General features: G+C 45.8%; 3 protein-coding genes across 8 annotated transcripts in view; 2 read left to right on the top strand and 1 right to left on the bottom strand.

Annotated features, from left to right (window-relative positions):
- Positions 1-438, top strand: part of DCUN1D4 (defective in cullin neddylation 1 domain containing 4) — a 56,862-nt gene extending 56,424 nt beyond the window's left edge. For all 5 annotated transcript variants that reach the window (XM_086464626.1, XM_086464625.1, XM_086464632.1 and 2 more), the window contains one exon: positions 214-438. In XM_086464626.1, coding sequence (XP_086320752.1) covers positions 214-374 — 161 coding nt within the window. In that variant the 3' untranslated portion in view covers positions 375-438. The remainder of the gene's footprint in view (positions 1-213) is intronic.
- Positions 439-3,060: 2,622 nt separating this feature from the next.
- SGCB (sarcoglycan beta) lies at positions 3,061-8,848 on the bottom strand. Of its 2 annotated transcripts, XM_086464623.1 has the most exons (6): positions 8,825-8,848; positions 6,431-6,640; positions 5,403-5,588; positions 5,099-5,290; positions 3,816-3,947; positions 3,061-3,400 (listed from the first exon to the last, which is right to left on the bottom strand). In XM_086464623.1, the coding sequence occupies exons 1-6, from the start codon at positions 8,846-8,848 to the stop codon at positions 3,197-3,199; spliced, it is 948 nt and encodes a 315-aa protein (XP_086320749.1). In that variant the 3' UTR covers positions 3,061-3,196. The 2 variants fall into 2 exon arrangements, with proteins under 2 accessions (XP_086320749.1, XP_086320750.1); XM_086464624.1 differs by lacking the exons at positions 6,431-6,640; positions 8,825-8,848 and adding an exon at positions 5,895-6,074.
- A 353-nt stretch (positions 8,849-9,201) lies between these two features.
- The window catches only part of SPATA18 (spermatogenesis associated 18), a 203,970-nt gene continuing 199,484 nt past the window's right edge, over positions 9,202-13,687 (top strand). The window contains exon 1 of the mRNA XM_086464816.1: positions 9,202-9,288. Coding sequence (XP_086320942.1) covers positions 9,202-9,288 — 87 coding nt within the window. The remainder of the gene's footprint in view (positions 9,289-13,687) is intronic.

Below are 13,687 nucleotides of genomic sequence, written 5' to 3'. Positions count from 1 at the left end.
AGCATAACAAGAGTTAAACAGAAAGCGGAAATACTTTGACATGAAAAAAGATCAACACTAAACAAATATCCAAAGCATTACCAACGTTCTGCCTTAAACACTCCATTTTGGAGGCTTAGGTATGTTTCCAAAAGAGCATTCATGAACTGGTAACCTTCCCCCTCCCTCCACCTCTCCCCAAAAACCAATCCGAACCTTTTCTTTCTTTTCCAGCCCTTTGGTTGAGAAGCGGCTTCGCAGGAACTTGTGAACAAACAGCAGTGGAGACTTTTGAACTCTACTTCAGGTATCACACACAATTACTACCGGGCAAAGTCCACCAGATACAATCCATGACGAATAGATATGGAATGATTTTCATCCTTACAGTTTAATGAAGTAGTAGTTTCCCTGTCAGTAACACAACAATGTGTTTTTAATGAAAGACTATATTCTTACAAATAACACTTCTGAACCACAGCTGCGTCTCGGAATTTATTGTTTAATTTCAAAACAAAGATTAGAAATGCAGTTGTCTTTCACCGATTGAAACCACCGTCACATATGCTGAGAACTCTTCACATGTAAATCGTTTTAACGTACCCAGTACAGTATTTTACAGAGAGGTGGGTAGAATGTACTTTTAAACACAGAACCTTAAGTACATCTGTGGGACTGAAATAAATAACAGGCCACACCATGTTTTAAATACGTATAGAAAAATGTACCTTAGGCAGTTAGAAGATAACAAAGAAATGCACCACACAAGGCCTGTATGACGCCAGCATTTCTCAAACTGTGAGCTGAAGGCAATGAAAGATATTAACAATACATAAATAGCGGCTAACACTGATAATTTATTTCATTCAGTATTTGTATGGTTGGTTTTGCTACATGTTGACAAAACCCCCACACTTCAAACCCAATTCTCCAGACCATGACTTAAGAGTACCTTTGTGACAGCTCTTTCAGCTATGTTGCATACAACATTTTAAAAAGAACTCGATAGTTACAAGGATCCAATAGTAGCATAAGGGCAGCTTTAATATGCTCTTGACGTGTAATCTACTTGACCGAGGCCGTATCTGTCATTTTCAAGATCTACTTCAGCCTTAAGGATACTGCTGCTTGTATTTTCATATGTGTGTGTGTGTTTATATTTATATAAAAATAAAGTGACACGCTTACATTAGCATGAGAGTGAAAACTCTAAATACCTTATAGCTTATTTCCTCCTTGTAACTGTAAGACATACTGATTGAGGCACTGCTTAGCAGCAAAGATGTGTGTGTGTTTTCAGCACAATGTGAGTTCAAGTGGTTAATAAATATAACTCTAGTAAAACTATGAAGTTCATGAAGGCAGTATGCAAAACTGTTAGTGTTTTCCCATAATCTTTAATGTGAGCAGTTCAGTGACTTTTGCTATATTTTATTCTGTTTATTCTGGTTTTGTTAGAACAGCTCCACTGCTTCCACCCCCCAAAACCCCAACAACTACTGAGCATCAAAATCTGTCTTTGCCTTTGAGCAATGAGGGAAACATGACCCCTCTGACCTCCCGTGTGGTATAATGCCTGACCTGAGAATCCCCCTCTAGAAACCACTTCCACCCCTACACATCCTGCATGAGGCCTTACTGACTTCTAGTAAATACAGGTGTTGGGACCTTAGCTAAAGTTCTTGCTGCAGTAGGAGCTGATTTGTGTTTTGTGGAATTCTGTGTACTTTGAGAGCTATAACACAAGGGTAGAGAGTTTGTCTTCCTGTAACAAATAACCAATTCTCAGGTTAATGTGTAACGTTTGCACAACTTTTAGGAAGAGAAGTGTGTGCTTATCTGGAAAAACTGTCAAAAAGCTACTTGCACAGTCACCTTTGTGGCCTCCATTATTAAGGTTACTCGATGCTACTGCAAAACAAAACTATTTTAAACTGAAGAAATACACGTGGTGGGGAAAGGACTAATCTTAAGGATGAGCTGGTCTGGTTTTAGTACAGAACACCTTACCTCTGCGAAAGCAGTTACGAGGCGGTGATAGTTTCTATAAGGCCCCGTTAACTGTAGACACAGTTTCACTGTTGACCAATTCAGACACATGTATTTACTCCACTATCCAATGGATGGATCCAACACCATCGCAGTTAGAATTGTAGACCTGCAGTTTAACTTCAGGATTTAATTCTGAGCTTCTCAGTAATGCATCAGCACTGACATTTATGGGGGGGAAAAAAGAGATCTGATCTCAGACACTGCTCCAACAGTCATGCTTTAGATTACTACCTGTTGAATAATGGATTCCTGCTCTGGCAGGGGGGCTGGACTAGATGATCTTTTGAGGTCCCTTCCAACCCCTAACGTTCTGTGAGTCATACACCGTTCACATCAAAGCACCCAGGAAAACACTTTTTTTGGGTAGTGAGCAAGTAGTAAGTACATCTTTAAAAATGTACTTCTAATATAAACACGTTTTATAAATACTTCACATAAATTAAGCAACTGTAGAACGCCTAAACTGCACAGATAGAATGGGAGGTTCAGCAACACTTGAATAATCGCAAGACTATTTCAAAATTCAAGTTACATTTCCACACTCGGTATTACTTTGCAAATATTACTTGTGCTAGCATAACTTAACTACGTGAGAATGTATGGCAGAAATAATGCAGTATTTTAGAATGAATCTGCCATTACCCCTCTCATAGTACACATATGGTAAACCACATAATTTTGGGGGAAATCATTATATCAACCTTTGGCAAGAAATGAAGAGAAGATAAAAATCTGCCACTTCAGCCACCCAAAGCAAATCCACTTGCAATAACAAACTGATGTTCCTGTTGATGTACTTCAGATTGCAGCTGTGTTCTCAGCAGCCCTCGAGGGCTCGGGATGTAGAACAAAAACCTCCTCTGAAGGCAACTGAAGGCAGTCAAGATTGTTGCTAAGATCACGTTCTTTAAATATATTCTACTGATCCCAATTCGGGAAGGTACCTCAGTATGCATGTAGACCACAAGCTTACCAAATCAGTGCCACTATTATGGCGAAGAGGACAATGACGTAATACTGCTGAACGTAACAGCCTTTGCTTAAAAGTATTATGTAACAGATGTTAGTATAAACTGCTGTAAACCCAGAAATCCTTGTAGGCATGCAATTACTTCATACAAATATATGTAAACACAAGAGAGAACTCTCCCGGTAGTGGTTTGTTTCAGTGCGTGGCTCCGCATGGATTGACAGAAGTTTGACAACCCATGTTATAACCTGTCACCTGGACCTTGAACAGCGTCCCATCCGCGCACATACAGAGCTTGAAACGCAGCCAGTTGCCATTGTTAAACTGTTCCCCGTAAGCAGAACTGGGCAGTCGCGATGGGCTGACCATCACAGTTCCGTTCAGGATAATGCTGTTCTCCTGTTAAGAGGGAGAAAAAAAAAAAAAAAAAAGTACAACTTTAACTTAAACTTTTTGGAAAGGACGCGCCGGTTTAACGAATAAGTGACATCTTTAGGATGGCTATAGAAATCAACAGCATAAAAAAGTACGTATGACAAGGTTTCACTTTTTAATTAAATTTGTGAATAATGCCCATGAATGTCTCAATTATAGTCAGCAATGTACTTTGCTATTCCAGTGACAGACTGATATTGAGGGAGACAGCAGCAGTAATAACCCACCTGTTAAAGTACTACTAAATACACTGACTGCAACTGATCTTTTATGCCTGACTACTTTATATGAAATTTGAAACCATATAAAGCTACATCAGTTTATTATCAGCCTGAACTGGAAACTAAGCTGTTCACAACATGCCGACTTGAATACTTACTGCTTTAAGTTCCATGTTCCCCCCCATCCGAAACTCAATGGTCTTGCCTGTGATGAAAACACCTTCGTTTCCACGGACAATAGCACGGCCATCGACCTTTATGTTTAGGTCACTGGTTGCGTTGCTGGTAATCTAAGAACAGAAACAGAAAAAGTGTATTACAGATCAACGAAAACTGTCACTAGGGTTTGTCTGAGTAACTTCAACTACCTTAAAAATCCTGCTACGCAATTTAATAAAGAAGTTCAATGCACTTTTTGCCCTTCTGCCATTATGCCTATGAAGCTTCTGCCCATTTGTTATTTTCCACATTCACATTTAAAAACGAGGATTAATTAATTTTGGGAGGTATGTAAAATAGTTTATTTTTGTGATAAAATTTATATGACAATTTCATGGACTACACAGTTAATGCATGAAGCAAACGTAGGCTTCGTGTTAGGACTGATTATGTAAACTTCTGTTTTCATTTAATCTGTTCCTCCTATGTATTTATAGGTTTGTTTTTTTTTTTTCAGGAACATACTATTTAATTGTTAGCCTTGCAGGGGAAGAGCAAACTAAATTCTCTTTGTCCGTAACAGGATTCCTCAATGCTTCCTAAGGCACACTCAGCTCTCTGAAACCACTGACACTACTCTGCTAATGTTACAGAAAAGGACTCTGCGCTGTACTCTATCTGTAAAGCTGTAAAGAAATTTTAGTCTGACATTAAGATCAACATTTCAAATGTACACACCCCGACATTTTGGTTTTTCACTTTTCTGACAAATAAAGAATATTTAATGTAGAAACTAAGTACTTGTTTAACCTAGAAGCCAGGAACTGACCCAACTCCTATAAGCCTGTGGTTCTCTACACTTGTACTCAGGCTTCCAAAATTCTGACTGTATTAACATTTATCTCTAATAGAAGAAAAGTGATACATGAAGTTCTGATAATAATTTTTGTAAGATCTTACTAGAAACAGAGGAGCTTTTCATAACATTTTTATTTCTGAAACAGTTATCCATGCACAAATGGATAAATGCTTAATAAAAAGACACACAGGCCTAGCTGGCGTGGTATTCCGGATATTACACTCATTTAATGGTGTTGGTCTCAATTTCTCTTCTAATCTTTAGAGTGATTTAAATTTTCAGAGCTGCATTTTTAGCCACGTTTAGTCAAATTTCTAAATGTGCTTGAAAGATCACATTAGTGAACTTTTTTCTTATTCTACAACTAAGGCAATTCTGTAATGAGCTTTTACAGAAAGCAAGTGGCAGTTAAGAGAGACTTACCCTCTCTGTAGAGGCCTTTTGTACATTCAAGATTTTAACTCCATTTGGCAGATGAAACTCATGAGTTTCATAGTCTGTGCTGAACAAGGTATTTTGTGTCCGTGGGTCAACAAATTCCATGCCAATATCGCTGGTAATAGAAGTTTTGTCTTTTTCCACACTAAGCTTTGTTGTTCCTTGCTGAAATACAATCTTCAGAAACAAAGCAATGAGGTTAATGATGTTTCAAAGATAATGCTTATTAACAACATGAGTGTAATTCCATAGTGTTGCTCACAAACTTTCAATTCATGATGTAACTTACAGGCTGGTTATTTCCAGTGATCACCAAATCCTCATTACGTCTGCCTCCCACGGTGCTTTTATATAATGGATGTATAACGCCCATGTCAGAAACTTGCTTAAACCGCAACAAGCCACTCTCGTGGAACTCCATACTGTCACAACCATTGGGACCGATTCGAATCACTGCCCAGATAACTAGTGTAATCTGAAAGAGAAACATACGTTTTCAAAGATTACTTTCTCCATTTGGATCTTCCCACAAGTACTGTATTAACTGGATGTTTTATTTGAAATAATTATTAATGCTGGCGTTCAAGTGAGCTTTAGGTGTGAATTTATTTTGTTTAATTCCTACTTCAATCATCAGAACACTATGAAAAGCATTTTACACAATTTTTAGACTCATCTGAAATGGTACCTAAAGTAATCTTTTTCCTGTCTGAGAGTAACTATGGTATCATTTGCTAAACAAATTTCCCGAACAAAGCAGCTCAGCTCTGGATATACTTACCCTTGAATTACAAGAAAGCACTTTCACAGGTGGATGTCCAATTATGAAAAATAATTCATTACTTCTCATTGATCAAGCAATAAAAAGGTGGGAATTCCAACAATGAAGGGTGGTTAAAGTGCAGTGGCTGATTAATTCTGAACGCTCATGCGCAGCTCTGTTACATGTAAAATGTTCCTGGTGTACAGGTTATCCTGAATGCCTTTGTACTGCATTGAGAACACTTCACACATTTGCTGTTACTGATGTTTTGGGAACAGAGGGAATCTTTCAAGGTTCCTAATTCTGTATTGCATAAATGCTAGGTTATTTGCTGGGACAATGATAACTGAAATAATCACAACTGAACTTACAAGATTCTTCCATCTAATCTTGCTCAGACTACAAGAGAACAAAAAAGAAAGGAGAAAAGTGAGAAGTCTCCTTAGTACATTTTAAATCTTTCTCAGCCATACTGGAATAAGTTTTATTTCTCTGATAAATGGTCAAAATGAAATACATCCTAATGTTGCTGACCGCCTAAGTATTATACTCACAATCAGATTGATGACAGCCAAAATAAAAAGAAGAACAATCACGCAAATGGCCAAGTTGCCTTTCCTGCCACGTAACCCTGTCTTATGGAGACGGTCTTCGTCAATTGGAATGTATCCTGCTTTAAAGTTACTGTTGTGCTCCTTATTAATGTTCCTGCGTTCGACAGCCTTCTCTCGCATAGACTTCTTCACCGGGCCATTAGAACTTTGCTGTAATTCAAAGCATGGATTAGCTGTTATAAGGCACATAAATCCACCAAAATGACACACATACACGTATGCAAAAAATATAGATTTGAATTGACTAGTGGAATATATTAGATATTATGTTCAATAGTGTATTTCGGTCTGCCACTCCATAGATAAAGTACACATTTACAACCACAGCAATCTCTCCTAATGCAAGGACTAAAATTAAAATCCAGATATTTTCAGACAATACATATTTTTATATCTCATTTATCATGGTAGACAGGAATTATTAATGACATTGTTGCAGTAAAAAAAATCCACAGCTGTAAAAACTTCAAGTTTCTACCTCTTGGGGATGACATAGCACATAATCCTACAGGTCACACAAGGAACTTTAGTTCCCTCCATGCTAATGCAGCCTAGACTCTCAATGAGTCTATTCAAAAGGAGTGTGGTGGATACAGTTTTTAAGTCTGATAGCACAGGGTTTGAATTCAACTTTTATTGCTTGTAAGCAGCAATACCGTAAGGCTTCAAACCTTGCATGGGGAATTTGGCCAGCCTATCTTTAATCATTTGAAGTTACTAGATTGCAAGGGATATCCCATCAATTTAATAAATTAACATGTAGAGGAAACTCTTGTATATATTAATAATGAAAAAACCCCTTTCATATATTTTTATAACTTGGTCAAAAATTTTGTTCCAGCTCCCTTGAATGGAGCAGGTTGCTATTTAACGGTTCAGTTCTTCAAAGAAGGGGCTTGATCTTTTAGATGGGATTAAGTTTGTTCATCTGAAATGAATCCTGAAGGTGCACCTTAAACTTACGGCACTTGCACGTGTCTATACTGATGTAATGGGTAAAAACGTCATTTTCTTCTATTCCTGAAGAACAAGGAAATGGTGTTGAGAAAGGTGCTTGACCTGACCAGTTTATAGAGGTCTTCCTCGATGATGTTCTGGAAGCCACTCTAACCCTGCACAAACTCTGAATTGGCTAGGCAGGGAAACCAAGAGAAGAGAAGAACTAAGAGAAGAGGTCTGTGCTCTGAGGAAAAGGAAACAAATCTTGCCCAACAGGCCAGTAGCATCTTGTCCTGAGGATAGCATGTTCTTGAAAGGATGCGACAGCGAGATAAAACTCCAATGCAGTTTTTTCACCTGGTAAGGCAGCGTAACAAAAGATAGCACCACAACTGGGAGAACAGCTGAAATGGTGATTGCTGGAGCACCCGTGCAGAACTAGGCAGTGCTTCCTATGGCACCCATGACGAGGCTGGTACAGGACCCCTCGGGAATCTGGGGCTTCCTACCCACTGCCGCCGATGCACGTACACCGACTCACTCTAATTAAAAGTCCCGCGGAGATGCAGGAGCTCCTGACAGACGCTCCTTTGAACAGTTCGGTCCTTCTCCCTCGGCTTGCACGGCGCTGACAGAGTCCCCGTCCCATCCCTCCGAGTGGGTGACAGTGACACCCCTTCTGACAAATCTTAAGCTTTCACTCCTGTGTGAGGCCTCGGACACTGAGCCCGAATCTGAGCTTCAGCCGTAATTTATATGCTGCCGCTGAGCTACTTCCATACTTGCGCCAGCCTAAGGAGAGGACGGACGGCGCAGCCCTATAAATACCAACCGCACCGAGCAGCTGCTTCCCGCGTCACTGACCAGTGGCAAGTGCCTATTTACGCAAGACAGTTACATTCCTGTGCAGAAATGCCAGAACGCTTTATTTCGAAAACAGAAAGTATTTTTCTTTGTCAGACACGGCGCAGCTCCGGGCTGCAACGCGTCCCGCCAGCGGGCTCCGGCTGCCTCTCCCTCGCCGAGGCGGCTCCCCCGCAAGGCCAAGGCCGCCCTCGCCGGGCAGGGCTAGGCACGGCTCCGGAACGGCGCCCGAACGCCGCTTCTCCCCTCCCTGCTTGGTGCTGGCGGTGGGGAGCCAGCGGGCCGGGCCGGCCGGCCGCCGCACCGCACGCCCGCCGCGCCGGAGGGCTCTGCCGCCAGCCCAGCCTCGGCGACCACCGCGAAAATGGCGTCCCCGCCCGAGCGCCCCCTCCGCAAGCAGCGCCCCTCGGCCGCGGCTGCTCGGGCGGCTCTCCGCGGCCCCGCGGGCGGCAGGGCGGGCCTCACTCCCCCCTCGCCCCGGCAGGGACGGCCCGTCCGCTTCCCCGTGCCTGCGTCTCGACGAGGACAGACCTGCTCGGAGGCGGCCGCCGCCATCTTCCTTCCCCGCTGCCGCCACCGCTGCGGAGGAGCCCCTGGGCGCCCCCTTGCGGCGCGGGGAGGGAAGCGGCCAGGGGTGTGCTGCCGCCGCGGGTCCTCGCTGCCAGAAACGCGTTACTTGGCGGCGCCACCTGGCGGTCGCCGCAGTACCACACCCGAGTCCCGCCCCGCCTGCGTCGCCACGGCACGCGCTGCCGCGCCGGGCCCGGCCCACGTTACCATCGCGACTGTAAAGGCGGCGCGAACGCGGGCCCGGGCCGGCGGTGCTGGTTTTCCCCTCCGCGGGCTCCCGGAGGGACGGGACAACTAGCGCGGTCCACCCCAGCCCCGGAGCGAGGCGACAGCCGACCATGGCCGACAGCCTGAGGAGGTTGGTCGGCGCGGGGAGCGGCCGGGTGCTGCAGGAGAAGCTGGAGCGCTGGTACCGGGACTACGAGGTGAGCCGCGGCCGCCGGCGGGGGGGATCCGCGCCGGCTGGGGGCTGCCCGGCGGGCGGCCCGGCTCCCCCCGCGGGCCCTCGGGGGGCGGGAGGCCGGCGGCACCGTCGCCGTTGCCGTGGTGACGGCGGGATGCGGAGCAGGGGCGGCCCCCACCGCCTCCCGGGAGCGCGGGCGCCCTTCGCCCGGCGACCCGAAACCCGCAGCCGGCCGCGGGGGGCAGGCGGTGGCGGCCGCCGCCTGGGCCCGAAAGGCCGGTGTGGGGTGTAGAGCCCGCGCACACCCGGTTCTCGCGCTTTTAACAGCCGGTGCCTGCCGCGCTCACGGCCTCGGCCGTTCTTTGCCTGTGGCGAGATTCACTTCTGCAGCAGGGACTGGAGGCTGAAAGAGGTACTTGAGCTGTAATGAGCGAGTCTGGATCAGAAGAGTTTTGTGGTAGACGCCCAGCAGGGGGAAGGCTGACGGGTGAGGTTGTGCTCAGAGGGAATCACCTGTGGGCTGGGAACAGTGAGGAAAATGTAAGGGAGAGTGAGAACGGGGTTATCCAGCTTCCCAGCTCTCCTGGGTGGGAAACCAGAAGGTGGGAGGCTGCTGCAGGACAGCACAGCTGCAGAAGGGCTTCGGAAGAGGGGAGCAGGTGTGAGGGAAGAGTTTGGGTATGGATAAGGAGAAGGCTGCAGATGGATGTAATAGGATGCATGGAAGGTAACAAGAGACTGAGGAGGCAAAACAGTGGAAGCAGTAGAAAAGGTGTAAAATCAGGGACAGGTGAGATGAAGGGACCTGAGCTTTGACAACTGTGAATTTTCTCAGCTGCAGATCTCGATGCTTTTCTTGCTCCTGTGTCACCAGGTTTCATTAGCTTCAGGTCACCAATAGTTGATTTGGTCATGGCCTGTAACAGTCTACTGTGTGCTGTGGTTGGTGAGAAAAGGTGCTGTTCTGGTTTGGGCTAAACCAGAACTAATTCTGTTTTAATGCTTTAACCTTTCAGTTAAGTCTCCTCTAACTAACTGCACTTTCTGAAACAGCAGCAGCACGCTTTGCCAGACAGTGACTGCTTCTAGCAGTGACAAGGCCTGAAGTTTATAGTCCATACCAAGGAATGGGATGCAGAGAGGCCCTTGCTTATACTTGTTCTTATAGCCACCGAGGTCACTGCTAAATCTTGTGCTCCGTGTTGGGGTGCCGGGAGTGAAAAGGGTCGCAAGCACGAAAAAGGTCGCAGCTGCAGGGAGGAGCGAACCAGACACCCAAACCTGACCTACAGAATATTCCATCCCATAGGCGTCATATTCAGTATAAAGCTGAGAGATCACGAAGGTCTCTCTCTCTTCTTCAATGGCCGACAACTGAGGAGGACTCTGTCTGTTCTTCTGTCGTCAATCCCGAGCCGTGCATCCCTGAATTCACGGCCTGAGTTCAGCTCCTGCATCCGGTTCCTGTCTGCTGCCACGTCCAGCCTGGGACTGCCCCAGTGCCAGCCCTGCAGCGTGGTGGTGACGTATCGTCATCAGGGTGGGGGGAGTTGGGTTCGGTATTGGTTTTGTATATATTTGTACATATTGTATATATTTCATTATTTCCTTATTATTATCTTTTCTTTTATTGTTATTGTTTCATTAAAGCTGTTTTAGTTTTCTTTTTTCCAAACCATAAAGTCTCTCTTCCTTGTTCTCTCTCCTTTTCCCTTTTGGGAGGGGAGAGGGGTTCGTAGTGAGCATCTGTCATTTGTTAGTGGCTGGCCCAGCCTCAACCCGTGACAGGTGCTGATGCAGCCTTTTCAAGGGAGGTCAGTTCTTTTGTTACTTCGTGGTACATGGGAGTTAGAATATCTTAATAGCCAGTGTAACTGTCTGCAGGATTCATGGCAAAGGATTGTTTAAGGAGGAGTTTGAGGGTCGCTGGTAAAGCTACCACAGACTACAGGATGCCAGAGGAGGAAGGACAGAGGTGTGCATTTTAAAATCTTGCAAATGGATGGTGGAGGTAGAGCTTGGCAGGGGTGAGCAGTAGTGGGAGCTGAACTCTCCCTAATAAGTGAGGTGGGGGTAGTCTCTGAGATCTTGGGAAGCGAAGATGAGAGGTTTCAGGCTGCTGTTGCAGAAGAGGAGGAGCTGGCAGATGGAAGCACCATGGGTGTTACGTTGGTGTGATGAGCTGGAAAAATGCACTTTGCAGTGGTGTGCTGGTGGAGGTTGGCAGGGTGAGACTGTGCTCCTTGAGGCCAGAGGAAAGTGTGTTGCAGCAGTGAAAATGCAAGCTGACACGGGTGTGGGTGGGAGTTTTAGCTGTATTTGGAAGCTTGTAAAAACCCCCTGGAGCCATGGAAGCCTGAAGATCTAGAGGGTGATCTATGTTTAAGATGATACACAGGTTACACAGAAAGGTTAAAGAAGCGGGTACAAAGTATGTGCCCTCCTGGCAGGTGCAGCAGCATCCAGGACAGATTAACCCCATCGACTCCTCCTGAGAATTGTATTGGCTGAAAGTGGTGCAATTTTGCTGTTCTGTTGTTTCCTAGGCACAATGCTGGATTTTGCCCATTCTTCAGTAGTATGTGTTTCGGTTGGTAACTCTTAAAATCCGATGAAATGGCATGGAGGCCTCATGTGGCTGTTGACAAAGCAAGGTAGTAGTCCTATATGTATTATTTCAGCTAATATGGAAAATCAGATTTTGAACTAAGAGGTATTTTCATCCATCAATCGCCTATCTTATTATTTTAAAACTCTGTGTGGAAAGACTTTGAAAGAGATCCACAATTATTCTACTTCTAGAGATACTTTTGGTTGCATTTTCTTTATGAATGCAGAAAGGAGTAAGTTTTCTCAAGCAGTGAAATAACTGGGTGATAGAAGTGCCGATGTCTTGTTCATTTGCCTGTCAACAATGTGAACCTTTAAAGATGAGCATTCTAGCAGATGCAGTAAGAAAAGGTTGTGAAGATGTAATTATGGGAAAAAGAAAGTCATAATCATATGTGGGGAAAATAACGGAAGACTCTAAACATGCTCAAGTGACTTGCAGCTGGGTGTCAAAAAGCACCTGTATCACCGTAACTGTTGTGTGGTTCTGTGGGTTTGACAAGTAGAACAGAAGTTTTTCTTGCTGCCCTTGATGTCCCTGGTTAGGTTTAATTCCATCAGGGCCTTGGCTTTCCTAACCTGATCCCTGGATGCTTGGACAATTTCTCTGTTTTCCTCCCGGTCTACCTGTTCTTGTTCCCACTCTCTGTAGACCTAGTTCCTTTTCTTGTTTGAGTCCAGGCTACTAGCGAACTTGCTGTGCGCCCTCCTCACTGCCCTAAGGATCTTGAACTCCACCATCTCATGGCCACTGCATCCAAGGCTGCCCTTGAGCTTCACATTCTCCACCAGCCCCTCCTTGTTGGTGAGAACAAGGTGCAGAACTCCTCTCCTCCTTGGCTACTCTAGAACTAGGAGAAGGAAGATATCATCAACGCATTCCAGAAACCTCCTGGATTGCTTGTGCCCTGCTGTGTTGTCCCTCCAACAGATACTGGGGTGGTTGAAGTCCCCCATGAGGACCAGGGCTTGTGAACGTGAGGCTGCTCCCATCTGTCTATAGAGGGCCTCACCTGCTCGGTCTTCCTCGTCGGGCAGCCTGTAGCAGACCCCCACTATAATGCACCCGTCCCTGCCCTTCCTTTAAATCCTGACCCATAAGCTCTTGGTCAGTTCCCCATCCATCCCCAGGCAGAGCTCCATGCACTCCCGCCAGTCACTGACATTGAGGGCAAGACCCCCTCCTCATCTCGACTCTCTCTCGAGTCACATCGTACTGTCACCCGTTGCCTTTTCTTAGTTGTACAGGTTGTTCTTTGGGGAGCAGATTGGGCTGGCTTGCTTAGCTTCAGTGTCTCTCCCAAGGTGACAAGTCTTTCCTCGTCAGTCAGCAGAGGGGTGAAGGGGTTCTGCAGGGGCACCTCAGGCTTCGGGGGAAGTCTCTTCCTCCTCCGTGTCCTTGCCATTGTCTTCTATTCTTCATTACTAGAGCCCCTCCTGCCCGCCTTCTGTGTGTGCCGGTGGGGGAATTTTTGGCTGTCTGGCAATGGGCCGTGGGTCCATTGCAGACTCTGCTGGGAACCAGCAATCTATCACCTTCTCAGTCTCCCTGACGCTGCACAGCCTGTTCATGGCCTCCTGCAGCTCTGACACCCACTGTAGAAGGTCCTCCACCTGGGCACACCCTTTGCAGGCAGCTCTGCTGCCTGTCCCTGCCCCAGGAGAAAGGTCTGGGCACTTCCTACAGTCTGAGGTCTCCACTGCCGCCTCTCCGTCTGGGTGGAGGCACTGCTAGGGTAGCTGGTGCAGACCATCCAGCTGGAGCCGCAGCCCTTGCTCCCTGATGGGTGCCCACCTTTGTGCCTTGAAGG

Source organism: Leptosomus discolor, chromosome 4, assembly GCF_034619465.1.
Source record: "Leptosomus discolor isolate bLepDis1 chromosome 4, bLepDis1.hap2, whole genome shotgun sequence".
NCBI classification, from domain to species: Eukaryota; Metazoa; Chordata; class Aves; order Leptosomiformes; family Leptosomidae; genus Leptosomus; species Leptosomus discolor.
The sequence above is the reverse complement of the archived record's forward strand: the minus strand, read 5'-3'. Positions and strand labels throughout refer to the sequence as shown.